The sequence below is a fragment of the Heliangelus exortis genome, chromosome 7 (assembly GCF_036169615.1).
Source record: "Heliangelus exortis chromosome 7, bHelExo1.hap1, whole genome shotgun sequence".
In the NCBI taxonomy this organism is placed as follows: domain Eukaryota; kingdom Metazoa; phylum Chordata; class Aves; order Apodiformes; family Trochilidae; genus Heliangelus; species Heliangelus exortis.
Genome location: NC_092428.1, coordinates 22,271,807 through 22,286,094, shown reverse-complemented (window position 1 = coordinate 22,286,094; position 14,288 = coordinate 22,271,807). Strand labels below are relative to the sequence as shown.

Here is a 14,288-nt window from a genome sequence, read left to right as displayed (position 1 = left end):
AGGAGCAATGGATTTGAACTTTGAAAAAACAAGCCAAAAAGCAACTGAACTATCTGATGAGATTCTTGCTGCTGTTAATCATCATTGCACCATTAAACTCCCAAATTAGCATAACTTCACTTACAGCTATGTGACTGATAGTAGACAGCTTTTCTGATTAATTGGTTTGTATTTCTGCTGCTTTTAATGTCTTAAATACGAGGTTTTTAATACATTTCATCCCTATTTTGCTATACAGACCCCAAGTTTTTTCTTAATTTTTTAAGTTCTGGCAGTGCTTTGTCAAAATACCTGTCTTGAACCAAAACAAAGACAACAAACAGGGAAAGGCAGTCCATGCTCCAGAACTCTTCACAGGCTGATTTACTGATACAAGCTCCATATGGAAAAAAGAACATCCGGAAAAAATATACCCTTATTCTTGCCCTGTGTGATATTTAGTAGTGGAATAGCAGCTTCAGGGAAATGATCATTTTGATCCAACTGCAGGCTGTAGTGTTGAGGAGCTCATTTTAGCCCTTAGAGGGAGCCACAGACTTGGATATGGAAACAGAGGAAGAAGGGAAAGGTTTTGTCACAGCTGTGAGAGAGGAGGTGGGGAATGGAGGGGATGGTTCTCAATTGTTTCTGGTTTTTTCCTTGTATTTAATTGTCAGCAACGTGCTAATCAGACACTGGGCTGGTTTGTTGTGATGAGTGCCCTAATGTATTTGTTTTTCTAGTGACAGATTTGTAGGGTTTAGGCGGCCTTCAAACAAATGCTAATTTTACCTTTTCCCTTTCAAGTTGTCAGCTCCCTCCTGTACCATTCAGTTACATATTCCACTGTTCTCCTTTTGATGCTGACACAGCAGGACTTGAAAAATTCAAATACTCAACACTGCTCCCTCTTAGAAAGTGAAAAATATTTTTAAAAGTGCAAACCACAAAAAATTGATTAGTGCTATGGAGTTCACGGTCTGGAAAACATATGATTGACACATTTTCTGTTTATTGGGGGTTCTTTCTTGGCTATATACCTTACTGTAAGGAGAGAGATGCCTTATCCTCCTCTCGTTCCCTGTAATATGTAGGTTATAGCAGAGAATTTTTATGTAAATGATATGGCTAAAGTAGGTTATATGGCTGAGTTGTAAAATCCAAATGAAAATGCTGCTCTGCTGGCTCAGCGTTCATCAGCCCTGCCAGTAGCTGCTCAGTTCAGGGAATGGAGGATACACATCCTCAGAGGAAAATAGATGAGGAGATTTACAAGCATTGGCCAATTAACCACTTGTCCTTTTCTTAAAAATGAAATTAAAATGTTTTGCTCTGCCTTTTCCTCTCCCTACCACCCCTTTCCCCAGCAGATGAATTCTAGTGGCAGTGCCTGAGGACAGCTTAGCCAGAAGTATGCTGTACCACAGACAGGACAGAGTGTGTCTACTCCTAGAAGATATCATTAAAAATTAAAGAAAACTCCAGACTTAAATTTTAAACAGCTCTGAGCTCCTTGCAGAGACTGATACTAAATAGAGCATCAAGCTGTGAGAGTTATTGTAAGGTAATGACTGTCAACAAAGACCTGCATTAATAGTAATCTTTTATTTTGTGTTTAGGTTGTTGAGGAGCTGTAATGTATTTCTATAATGATTTTATAGTTTGGACTATTGAACCAGGGATAACCAAGAAGAAAGAGTAATGGAGAGGTCATTGTCCTACTGAACTATTCAAAATACTTCCCAGAAGGCTGGGAAGATGATGATTGGCCACAACCAGGAAACAAGCAGCCTTGCTTCATATTTCTGTGCCCTTGTGAGTCAATACTTCATTTGTATCTTAATCAAGTTTGGGAAAGAAAAGGAAGAGAGAATTTTTATTTTGTAATAGAAAGTTTTAGTTTTTGTTTCATCTGAGCTATCCCTGGTTCCTCAGCTTCTGTCTTTGGGCTGGATGGAACTGGAAAGCTCATCCATCAAAAATATGAGCTAATCAGAAGTAGATTTTTAAAGTAGTTTTGGTGTTTCATCAAGGGTGCTTTTGGACTCTGGATCTTACAGATTTTCCACATTTTTTGAGAAATCAGGAGAGTGCATGATAATTTCTTTGTGGAAACAGTCTACTTTTAAAGACTGCTAAAGGCCAGATGTGAGGAGGACTTAAGCATCTAAAATGATGCTTTCCACAGGAAGGCAAACAATGTAGGAAGATTTTTTTACACAAATATTGTTTTTAAAGACAAATATTGCTTCATTCTGGATAAACAATCATAGCTGGTCAGGAAGGCTCTCACTTGTGGACCACCAGCTGAGGAAACCGGCTTCTGAAGAAGCTTCAGGAAGGAAAAAGGCAAGAAAACAAGTGGAGGTGCTTGGAAATTAACTGGCCTGGAAAAAAAGAACGAGGGGGAGAATTTTCCTGCAGTCCATCATTCCCATGGTGGTTATTTAAGGTTGGATTTGATCTTACAGATCTTTTCCAACCTGAATAATTCTATGATTCTGTTAAAAGGGAGCAGATGACTACATTTTGTGTAGTCAGTTTTTTTATTCCTTGCACTGCATGTTTGAGCTCATTCTGCTTGTATCAGAAGGGTTATCTAATTCTTTTCTAGTAGCTCCTAAAGAGTATTTTTGCAGAGGTGAGAAATTTGATTCTGAGAGGATTTATATCAGATGCAGAAGAGATTGGAGGTACTGGCATAGTTGCTACTGGTTGCACTTCATTGTCTGAGCTATTTATTGCTCCTTAACACTTCTAGTTTGGTGAGGGTGGATGGAAGATGGACCTGGTGTCAAATTCTTGCATATCCTATAAGGTGCAGAGCATAGGTGGGTTGGGTGCTGCCAGCACCTGATGAAGGAGGTTTAGCTCCTGGTGAAGGCAACAGGCTAAGCCTAGGTTGGTCCTAATACCTCATTTGCCCCAATATAAACAAAGCTTATTTCTGAGAACACCATCCCCCATTAGTCTTTTCAGAAGTGGAACAGCAGAGGGTTTCTCAGGCATGTCTAATATTTACTTATAATAATGTCTAATATTTACTTATAATAATTATTATAATAATATTTTACTCATATTTTACTTATAATACTATTTACTAATATTTACTGAGGTTTTCTGTAACATTGGGATTTGCATCTAGGTAACCATCTCTCTCCTCTTCAGTCCATTCACAAATTATCAAATCAAATGCTAATTAGTAAGGGGAAGGAAACACTTGATGAAAAAACTTGATTCTTCCAATTGGCCCTCTTGGATTTTCTACTTTGATAAAATCCTCTTGGATTTTATAAGAAATAAGTCTTAAACCAAGCTGAGCTACCAGTGAGAGCTGATGAAAAACTGCCACCCATGTGAGAGTTTGATGCTCTGAGGCAGTGTATTTTTATCTTGGACAAGAAACTAATGTCAGTCTTTATAATGCATTTTTCTACTTCTGTTGGATGTTGGCTTATGTCAGAGAGAGCATTTCTTTATCTTCCTTATTTCCCTTTTCCAATTTTTTTTATTTTGGGGTTGCTACTATCCAAAGAAAATCTATGACAGATAAAGTTAATCAGATTCCATTGCTGTGATAAGATGGTAACACATTCACTTGTGATTTTTTTTTTAGTAGTTTTTCACACAGATTAAGTTCCCATCATCATTTGGTTACCATTCTCAAATCTTTTTGGTCAATAATCTTCAATAGGTTGTGAGTGAAGTATTTGTTTCATCTCCTTGCTCTAACTAATTTGTTGTGTAATTGCTCTTTGAACAGTACCAGTAGTTACCTAAAAATTTGTTTGTATGTTGTCTGGTATTTTGTGTCTCCATCCAGAGCTCCTTCTGCAGCTAAATGCAGTTCAGAAATGGTTGTACTTATTGTGCCTAAATGCACACAATCCTTGATGTAGAGTTTGTTCTTTGCACTGGGATAGTGTCTGTTCAGGATTTGATTTCTGTCCTGTGAAGTCAAGTAAAATAAAATAAGAAAGATGATAAATGGGTACAACAGCAAAACTGCTTGTCCTGAAGCCTTTGCAAAGGCAAATCTTTTTCATTTAGTGCCAAAATGTTGAGCCACATCTCTCGTGTAATTGAATAAAAGAAGAGAAACAAAGGCCAACCCCTCCAGGCTCTCCCCCTTCTATACCTGAACAAAAAAAAATAGAAGAAAGAAGCAGTTACAAAGTCTCTCTTACCTTAGGTTTTTTTCCTTCCTAACTGTATTTTTAATAAAATAAAGGCATTTAATTTTAAGATGCAATATGTGTACATAAGGGAGTTCTGAACTGCAGAGTAGCATGTATATAAACAACACTCTGTAAAGCCCAAACATGATGAGTCTGAAATTCTGTTTCAGGTGAAAGCATTATTCAAGAATAATCTTTGAATTCATGCTTCTAGGTGATAGAGTATCTTCTCTTGAAGTCTAGTTCAGATCAGATGTGTTGTCTGCCTAAATTAAGATGATAGTATTTTGCTTACCCCAAGAAAATGTTACATGAATGGATGCAGTTAGAGTGTAAGTTTTTGAATTTGAGGATCATGGAAGTCTTAAGAGTTTGACAGATACCTATCTATAAAGCAGGTTTCTTGAGAGGAAATGGATGTCTGCTTTTGCTCTCCTGAAAATCTGTGTAAATATCATGCAGTGGGATGGGGCTCAGCCTAAAAATGTGCTCTGTGTTTTGTTATGACTCCAGGTGGGCCGCATCTTCTTTCTCTTCAGAAGATGTTCCCCTTCCTACAAAATTCCACCACCTCCCAGAAGAGCTGTGCCTCCGCCCAGTGAAAGGTGGCTCCAGAATCTGGAGAGTTTGTTTTTTGGTGCACTGTGGTTTGGATTTGTTTCATTTTGTTTTGTTTTTTGTTTTGTTTTTTGTTTTAAACATAATTGAGTTGCTGCTTGCCTTGATATTAAAATAACAGTATTTTACTGATTTTGGTAAATAGTGAAAAGCCACAATTTGCTGGAAGAGGAACATTTTAACTTTCCCCAGTCACAAGGCAGAAAGTGAATTAACAGCAGGTCTTGCATAGTCTGCAGTGAACTGCTGAGAACTTACTCTGGTTTGATTAATATTAATTTACTATTTGTAAAGTGATAACAAGGTTCTTGTGGCTTTTGTTACATCTGCTTTTAATTTTAAAGGCATTTTAATCAGTTTGCTGCATGATGCTATTTGTCAACACCAGGTAAATAGGACCTCTAATATGGCCTACCCTGTTGAGACTGGTAAGCAGGCTGGACTGGGAAATAATATGCAAACTTGTTTCCTCTCTCTTATCAGAAGAGATCAGTTCCCAAAGTGACATGGATAGTGTTGGTTTAGGTGATACCTTTAGCCATGACATCACTTTACACCCTGGGCAACACTTACACCCCTGGGAGTCTATTGCTCCTGAAGGGAAGCAGTTGAGTGGAAAGTCTGATGCTTTCTCTACATTAAATTTCCTCCTGCCACAGCTGAAGGGTTCAATCAAGCATCCTCTATTTTTACTGGCTTGCAGTCAGGAGAACTGAAGTGATTTTTTTTATCTTTTTTTTTCCTCCTGGCCTTTTAATTTTTTTTTCTCACCCTTGTCTGTTCCTCCCCCTTCCTTTCACTTGACACCTGTCCCTACCTTTGGAGGAAGAGATAAACAGACAACTCCATCCCTCTAAGAGATGAGGAGCAGAATATGATTTCATGAAGAGAGCCAGAGGAAGAATCAAACCTCTGCTGGGCAGGCAGGCGTGGGAGAGCTCCTTTGCTGCAGGTTGCTTTCCGGAGTGCTCTTGGTGGGGTTTTGTCACTGTAGTGAGTAAAAGTGGCAGCAGGTTTATCTCCTTTTGGTGGTGGCTGGTTTTTGTGTTTTGTTTTGTTTTGTTTTTTTTTTGGGGGGTTTTTTGAGCCATGCTGCAGCAGATTTTGCGTGATATGTATATTGATCCTGAGCTCCTGGCAGAGCTGAACGAAGAGCAAAAGCAGATCTTGTTCTACAAAATGAGAGAGGAGCAGCTGAGGCGCTGGAAGGAGAGGGAAGAAAAAGCACGAATGGAGGAGGCCGTGCTGAGAAAGACAGCGAGGTGCAAGCAGAGTAAGATTTGTGACCTCCTTATGTACTTATGAAAGTTGGGGATGATGGTGGGCATGCAACTGGCTAGGGTGCAGCACGCATCTAAGAGATTACCAGGGTACCAGCTGTCCCCCTGGGCAAAAAGCCAGCCTGGGATGACAAAAGCACCATGTTCCTGCTCATTGTCTCTCAAGGCTGCTTTTTTTTCTCCAGGGCAATACTTTAGTGTGGGAGTAAAGGGAATAATTTCCAAGTGCCTCTTGCAGTCTGGAGTTACTGCTCCTATTCTCTCAGTGTAGCATGACCAAGCATCACCTTCACTCCTAAGGTTTTTTTCTCTACACTTACAATCTCCACTCTTGCCCCTCAATCAGGCAAAAGGCAGTCTTGGCTGTACTGTTGAGGTTTCTTGACTTGGCATTAAAGCAGGAGATAAGTTCATTAATTTGAGTTCTTTATGAAGAGCTGGTGGTGAATAAGATGTGATCTCAGAACAGCCATACTTCCTGAGACTGAATTTCTAACTGTACTAGTAAATACTCAAGAAAAAGTAAAGCCTTAAGAAATAATAGCATGTAAACAAAAAAGCAAACAACTGAACAAAAAAGCAACCCAAAAACCAAACCAAACCCCATAAAACAACAAAAAAACCAGAAGAATGACAGGAATGTTTGTTCCTGTAGGAGGCAGGTAAACTATGGAGCTCCTTCCACAGGCTCTTAAAGGTGCTAAATGTGTGTGGTGACTTAAAAAGCAAATAAGCAAAGTCATGGAAGAAAATGTCAAAAAGAACTTCTCCAAATGTCATTTCCAAGTGTCTGGTCTTAGGTGCAAGGGATTTGGAATAGACAGAAATACTTATTTCCTTGCTCTCTTCTCTGAACAAGTGGCTTCCAACTCTTCTCTGGTTCACAGGATGAAGCTGTTGGTCTGATGCAAGATAGAAAACATTTTCATCTTGAAAATGTAGTTGCAGAGATTTCTTGCTCAGCTAGGAAATGTCACAGAGATGTGTTGGATGTTTTTCTCCCTGTGAAATGCCAAAGATCTTACCCTATCTTTTGAATCTATTGAAACTTGAAGATTCATGATTTCTAGTAGTTTTGGGTAGCTGATTTTCAAAAAGTGCTGTAATAGCTACGTGACTCCTTGACTCAGTGTTTTAAAGTGTTGCTCATCTTTACACATACATGGTAGAAATCTTTGCTTGGAGCACTTCAGTACAGATTATTGGATTCAGCTGTCAGACTTCTTAAAATGTCTAGAGCCTCTGGACCCTACCAAGTACCCATTAGGTGGTTAACAATTCAATGACTGAAAGATGTTTCAGAGCAAAACTACTTTCTAAGAGTCACTTGAAGCAAAGGCCTTTGTGAAATTGCTCTGGAATAAATTGCAATTGTAGTCTTGAAATAAAAGGGAAATGTTCAGAACACCCTAATCAGCCGTAACAGGAGTCTGAGATGTCCCCTCACAGATGGTGAGGTGGACACTGGAAAACCTCATTCTGTTTAATTTCTGTTTTCTTCATCTTAATATTCTTACTGTTAATGGTGCTCTCCTAAGAGGGATGGTGTCAAAACACAGCACTTCTCTTACACATCACAAAAACTTTGGCATTTTGATTGATGGATAGCTGAGAAAAAAATAAAAAATGCAGTTCAGCTCCACATACCAAAACATCATATCAGGGAGAGAGTCTGTATCACGCTCATTCTTTGAAGAAAACACATGCAGAAAAATCTAACTACAAAAATATTTATGTGATGATTTGTCACAGTGTTGACACCTAAATTTCCATATATAAATTATACATTAAACCTGTTCGGCTTTCTACTACAGGAGACCATTTTCTGGGTAATTAATTTTCAGATTTATAAAGAATAAGAAAATGAAGAACAGTGCAATAACCTATAGATTATATTTGCTCTGAGCACAGTATTCACAAATACACAGGGAGTTAAATTTCCCAGTAGCTCATTTCCATTTTGCCTTCTTAAATTGCCAATTTAAAGTATTGCTCAGGCTTGACTTTTGCCCAGTGTTAGGAATTTTCTACTTCCTTCAGAACTGTACTAAAGAAATGATCATACCAGTTTTTTATAGAAAAAAACAACTTTGGGCTTTGCAAGTCAGGCATTTGGTTCCACTGAAAAAATATTTTGCCTTCCATGAACTGATGTAGGGCCAGATTTGCAAAAGAAAACTTTAAGAGTTCAGGAAAGCCTGTTATTAGTTGTACAGCTACTTGTAACTGATATCCACTGTATCATAAGTTCCATAATATGTTAGGAAATTATTTTATAGTGGAGCTAGTTTCTTGGGTATGGGTTGGTTTTTTTTGTTTTTTTAAAAGGAAAAAATTAACCTGAAATTGTGGGTGTAAGATAGGAATTAGTGTGCAATATTTTTGTTTTTATGACACAAAGAATCAGAGATGACAGCAATAATCCTTTCCTGTCTTTAAATATGTGATTTTTTTTTTTCCCTAAAAGGCATTTGGCAGCAATATTTTTTAGAACTTGAAGCTGAATAGTTTTCAGTTTCCATTGATGTATAAGTGAATTTTTAAACATTCTCCCCTGCTATGCAGCGTAGAATATGGAATATTTTTATTCCTGTTAAAAATTAGTGGCTATCAGGAAATTGTGAGCTCCCACAGTAACATGTTTTTTATTTCTTTGAAACTGAGGGATTTGAACAGTTTCATCTGGAAGATTTTGGTTTTGACTCTCTACAGCATGACACAGCTTTTCTGTTTGTGCTGTTTTGCTGTAGCCAAGAGTTATGCTTTACAGAGATCTGTGTAGCCTGACAAATGGTATAAAACCCAAATGAGACTTTAGTATCTCAAATGTTGTTCCAAATCTCTGAAATTTTCCACCTGACAGAAGAAACATGTGTTTTGCTTGTAATATGACATAACGTGTGTATAAAATATTTTCCTCATAGTTTGAATAGCTGCGTATGAAAACTTTGCCCCACATCTTTAGGATGGGTTGGGGTAAGATAGAAAAAAAAGGAATCAATGGCAGTGGGCACTTCTCTGATGAAAAATATTCCAACAAGTGTTTAGGCTTCCTCTGGAGTCCCATATCCCAATCTGTACAATTCACCATCAGTTCAAGATGCACTGAGCCCAGCAGCACAGCAAAAGAGATGGAGGTTCTGAAGCAGAGCAGTGATTGTGCATCCAATTTTGATTTTCTACAGCAACCTGAGGATGAAGGGTTCTTGTGCAAGGTTTAGATGTGGGGGCTTGCAGGAAGCCCAAATTCAGAGCTGGGGAGGAAAAAAAAGTGGTGTATGCAGGTCAGATTGGCCTTCTGCTAGAGTTAAAATCAGCAGCAGGTTCATGGAATTCTAATAATATTAATAACAATAATATTTTTTTTTTAAACTAATTAGCTAAGGCTCCAAATCTACAGTGATTTTTAGAGAAGCACCACTGAATGCAGATTGACCATAAATGCCCTATTCAGTACTATGCAATTTGCTGCTTAGGAAACAAAAACAAGTCCAAACTATATATATAAGTTGTCAAGACTGCTTAGCAAGCCAAATAGTGTAACAGTCTATGGATAATTAATCTTATTCTTGATTTCTAAAGAAAATAATATTACCTCCAGTAGATGATACATTGTGCCTGCTTTTCCATTTGGATTGTTTGGTTTCTTGTGTCTCAAGAAAAGTTTAAAAATGAACTTTGTATCGGTATGAGTTGATGTTAAAGAAATTATTTCACTTCAGGGGTGGATGAAATGCTTTCAGATTATCCAACAGCTTAAGTATCCTTCCTCTTTTCAAAACACAGATCGATGTCTAAAAGGGAATAATATATAACCATCACTTCAGAATGAAATATTCCCCATATTCTTGCTGTTTGTACCTCACTGAAAAATATCAGTAGAATTCGAGCATCATTTGGGTCCTCCCAAAACTGCAGCTGTTTTGTGAATTTATTCAAGGTGAAAAAAGTATTTCGTAGCTTTAATGAAATAATGACTGCTGGATTGTACTGAAATAGCTTCACACGTGAGCTGAATTCTTGGAGGTCTGTCTGTGGTTCTTTTACAAATTACTCCTAGGCAGATCTTTAAGGAACATATTTTCCTTGTAATAAAACAGGTTGTCTTTTCTCCCTATGCTAAACTCACTAAGAGAAGCCTCCTCAAAATTTCAAGATCCTTTTGGGATTTTCTGAGAGCTGACTGACAGGCAGCTTTGCCATTTGCAAAGAAACATTTATTTGATTAGGCAGAAGCCCTTTAGCTGGGATAGCTGAATTGGGAGTAAGCAAAGGACCCTGCCAATTTGGATTTTGACTCTGATGCAGTATCCAGAGCTGTCAGCATACACAAAATGAGAACTCAAAAACCACTGAGCATTAGGTAGCTGAAGGAAAGCCATGTGGGAGTGAAGACAGTGCTGGACTTATTCTGACATTTATTCATTTTGAGCAGCAGCTTATGAAGTTCATACAGGAGCTATTTGTAAACACTCTTATTTACCTGTCCTTAGCAAAGGTAGCTGGAAGAAAATTGGGTAGGCTCAGAAACTTAGGTAAGGCTAGAAAATAATTTCCTCATTTAAATGGCACTTGTGTTAGAAAAGCATTAGAGAATAAGTGAACCTGTTTGGAGGGAAACATCTGAAATATAAAAGTGGGAGGTTGGAGGATACATCAGTGTCACATCTGAAGGCCACTGAGTGGGTGTGGGTGTCAGTGTGTGCTTCAAGGGTGGGTTGGGGTATGTGCACTGACATTTCCTCTGTTTCTGCAATCAGAAATATATTCCTCATTTAAACTAAGGCCCCTACAGACTCCTACTAATGCTTAGCTACATCTTCTACAGAGATGTGCTCCTGGCAGTGTTCGTTGTCTCTTCTCTGTTTCATTGGATATGGGTCTGAGCAGAGACATCAGAATTGAGTATTTCTGAAATTTCTGTCTGCATGTGTAGTCTTGAATTCTGTAGAGCCCTGTCTTTTGTTTCCAGTTCAGATAGGACTGAAAAAGTAACAGAACATTAGCAAGAATGTTAGAATAATTTTTATTTGTAGTCATTGGAAAAGTTTTAATGTAACATTCACAAGATGTGTAGCAGCTTGGGATATGACGCAGTTTTGTTTGTCCTGTACACCTTGGGGCCAGAGCTCAGCTGCTCAGGGCTCATCCTCAGTGTGGCTGTGTGCTGAGGTATGGTTAAACACAGGCTTCTCAACTCTCTGTTCACATCTCCAAACCTAGGGCTAGAAGGAGACCCCCAGCTACCATATGACCTAAATACATATAACAGATGGAACAAATCCAGAGGGACTTCTCTGCCCTCCTAGGATTAGCAGTCAGTCTGTGCCTTTTAGTTTCATATCCTGCCGTGGAGCTGACTTCTCTGTTGTGCAGGAAAGTAAGAGCAGAATATTGCTGTCTCCCTGGTCCATATTTCACTGGAGGTTGTGATCCTCAGCACTCCTGTTGTCTGAAGCATCTGGCATCAGCTGCTGTCTGTGAGGGCTACTGGGTTAATTTATTTAGCCACTGGGTTTCTCTGCAGCATTGTGTTCCTCAGCCTGTCTGGACACAGTGGTGTTAAGATGGGCTTTCTTGGACATACTTGTGGTCTGAAAATGATATGAGACTGTGACTGCAACCTCATGAATACTTCATATGGCAAGAAAGCAGTCCTGTGGCCGAGGGGAGAATGGGATTTGCCCAAGCAGATACAGTATTTCCTTGGTGATTTTGCCTGTTTTTAGCATGAATGACTAAAACATTCAAGGACAGAGGCACTAGGTTTTGACAGCAAGATTTGGAAGATGGAGGGAAAGTCAATGCATTGAAGTCAGCAGTGGCTTTGGCTAAACACCAGTGCTTGTTCCATAACCTTTAAGTCCACTCAGGTGCTGTGGTCCCAGAAAAATCTCACTCTAGCTGTATAGTCTTCCCTGCTTTTGTGGTCTCATGTGTCTGATAAAAGGAGTATGTGCAAACTTGCCATCTTGGGTTAAGTATGGGAGTCTGGTACAGAAAGTGATGCAGAGTTGTCTGTTTATTCTTTTGTGCTATGACAGAGACCCACTGCCCTTCTGCTCTGAGCTTCCAGAAGACCAAGAAGTAGACAAGCAGCCTTGTTTTTGTTTGCTCTTCAACAGTGGTAAAACCTGGTTGCTTTCTGATAGCTCTGTGTGACAAACCAAGCTCTGTCTGTAGCTTTTAGTCTTTACAAGAGGCAATTGGCATCAGGAATCCAAAATTATATTTCTATGTGCTTGACTCTTTTTATAACGAAGGAAAAAACACATGCATAATAGTGATGTGAATGATTTTTTCAACCTTTGACTTTGATCTGATGTGTTCCTTCATTTTTATACTGTTTACAGTGAAAGAATCACTAAAAAGGACTGACAGGAGACTACCTCTAGATTGTAGATGGAGTTAGGACAATATCCTTATGAAAGAGTTCTGAATGCTCACTTTCAACTGAAAAAAAAAAATTACAAATTTATGGTGTGTAACAGGATGCCTTGGCCAGGGAGCCAAGAAATTATGTGGGACATGCTAGACAGAGACCACACAAATGCTACTTTATTTTTGTACTTCTTTTTCTTTTTTTCCTTCTTTTTATCCAATATGCAAGCCTATCACATACATATATTGCATATATCCATAGCATGTGGTAATGCAACCATTTACCTTGAAGTGTTGTGTAAAGTTCTTTGCCATGTTTGTTAATTACCACAGTCTTACTTGAGTAACTGTTTCTTCCATTAATGTTTGGTCTCTTGCAGTGACTCTTCCTTTATTTGTTCCTGCAGATATATGCCCCTACAGGGGTATATTGCAGCATAATTATTTCCATGGTAACAGCTTGTACTTCCATAAAGAGAAGACAGAGTTTGTTATATGATCAGGAAGCAGCTGGAGATCCAGGAAGGGTGATTTTTCAGCAATGCTGTGATCCTGCAACCCTTATAGAAACATTCATGTAAATCATCCAAATTTCTTTCTTCCTCTGCAAATCCTCCTTTGGATAGAAAGACACACAGCACAGTACTGAAATTGGAGGGTGCATGAACTGAACTTTTGGGGAGAGTGGTTGAGAAGTTCAAAATTTTCCCCTATTTTCTAATTGCTTTAAGAACTGAGGTGACTGGCTTTTTTTAATGTACTCTTGGAAGAGAAGGATTCATGGTCCTTTGACTCTTAGCAGGGCAGAACACTGAGTAAGTTACAGCAGAAATTTACTTTATTGTAAGGTTATGGTATTTTCATTATTTTCATAATCGCTCATTACAATCTAATTATTCTATATGTATTTTAATGGTTTTAAAGCAGTTAATGTTTGGAAAAGTGTATTTCATCCTTTGAACAACCTCTCAGAAACAGTCACAGTCATTTCCGAGGTTTTCTCCTTAGGAAGAAGTGAGATTACACATGTGTATGTATTTGTCTGCATAAAAAAGAAACATGATTAAAGAACATAGTTGTAGTGGGTAAACTCAAGGAACTGAGAACAGTCCAAAGCTCATATTCTCATTTTCATTCTAATCAATGTGCTTCTAACACATCCTCCAGCTAATGAAATTCTGAATAGAACCTCATGTATCCTGCAGACAATCAAAATTCAAGCCTCTGCTTTAAAAAAGCTGTAAAAGCTGTTTGCTTGGGAAGCCAGATGTAAAATCTCATGTATAACACAGTGTGGTATACTTTGGTCTAAGCACATATCTAAACTCCAAAAGAATTAAAAAAAAAAAAAAGCCAACCCTTTAAATAAATACACCAAACTCCAGAGGCTACAGTTCATGTTCGAATGACGAAAGCAAATCAGGCTGACCAGCTTGATGCCAGCAGTGAATGCTTATGCCACCTCTTCTGAATGCAGAATAAATTTTAGGAGCCTTTTTCTAGTAGAGAGAGAAAAAAAAGAAGGAATATTTTCTTGACAGAGAGAGAGATGAAGGCCATTTCTGTCGTTCCAAAGCATTACAGTGTGTGAGAAAGGGAGAGTCAATTGCTGTTGCTGAGATCTGTGGCTTCCAAGCAGAAGTACAATAGGAAGCCCAGGCTCAGCAAACAGGGCTGTTCATGGAAGCAGCAGCCTCCTTTGGGAAAGTTTCAGCAGATTTTGAATGCCATTCCATGTCTCTGAGATTATAAATCTATGATCTCCTAATTTTCTGAATGTACATGTGATCATCTGAATGCACACATGTACATGCTGCATGGCCAGCAGGTCCAGGGAGGGGATTCTGCCCCT

General features: G+C 38.6%; 1 protein-coding gene across 1 annotated transcript in view; it reads left to right on the top strand.

The window, feature by feature from the left end:
* The first annotated feature begins 5,647 nt into the window (after positions 1-5,647).
* SH2D4B (SH2 domain containing 4B) overlaps positions 5,648-14,288 on the top strand; it is a 56,420-nt gene continuing 47,779 nt past the window's right edge. The window contains exon 1 of the mRNA XM_071749297.1: positions 5,648-6,048. Coding sequence (XP_071605398.1) covers positions 5,865-6,048 — 184 coding nt within the window. The 5' untranslated portion in view covers positions 5,648-5,864. The remainder of the gene's footprint in view (positions 6,049-14,288) is intronic.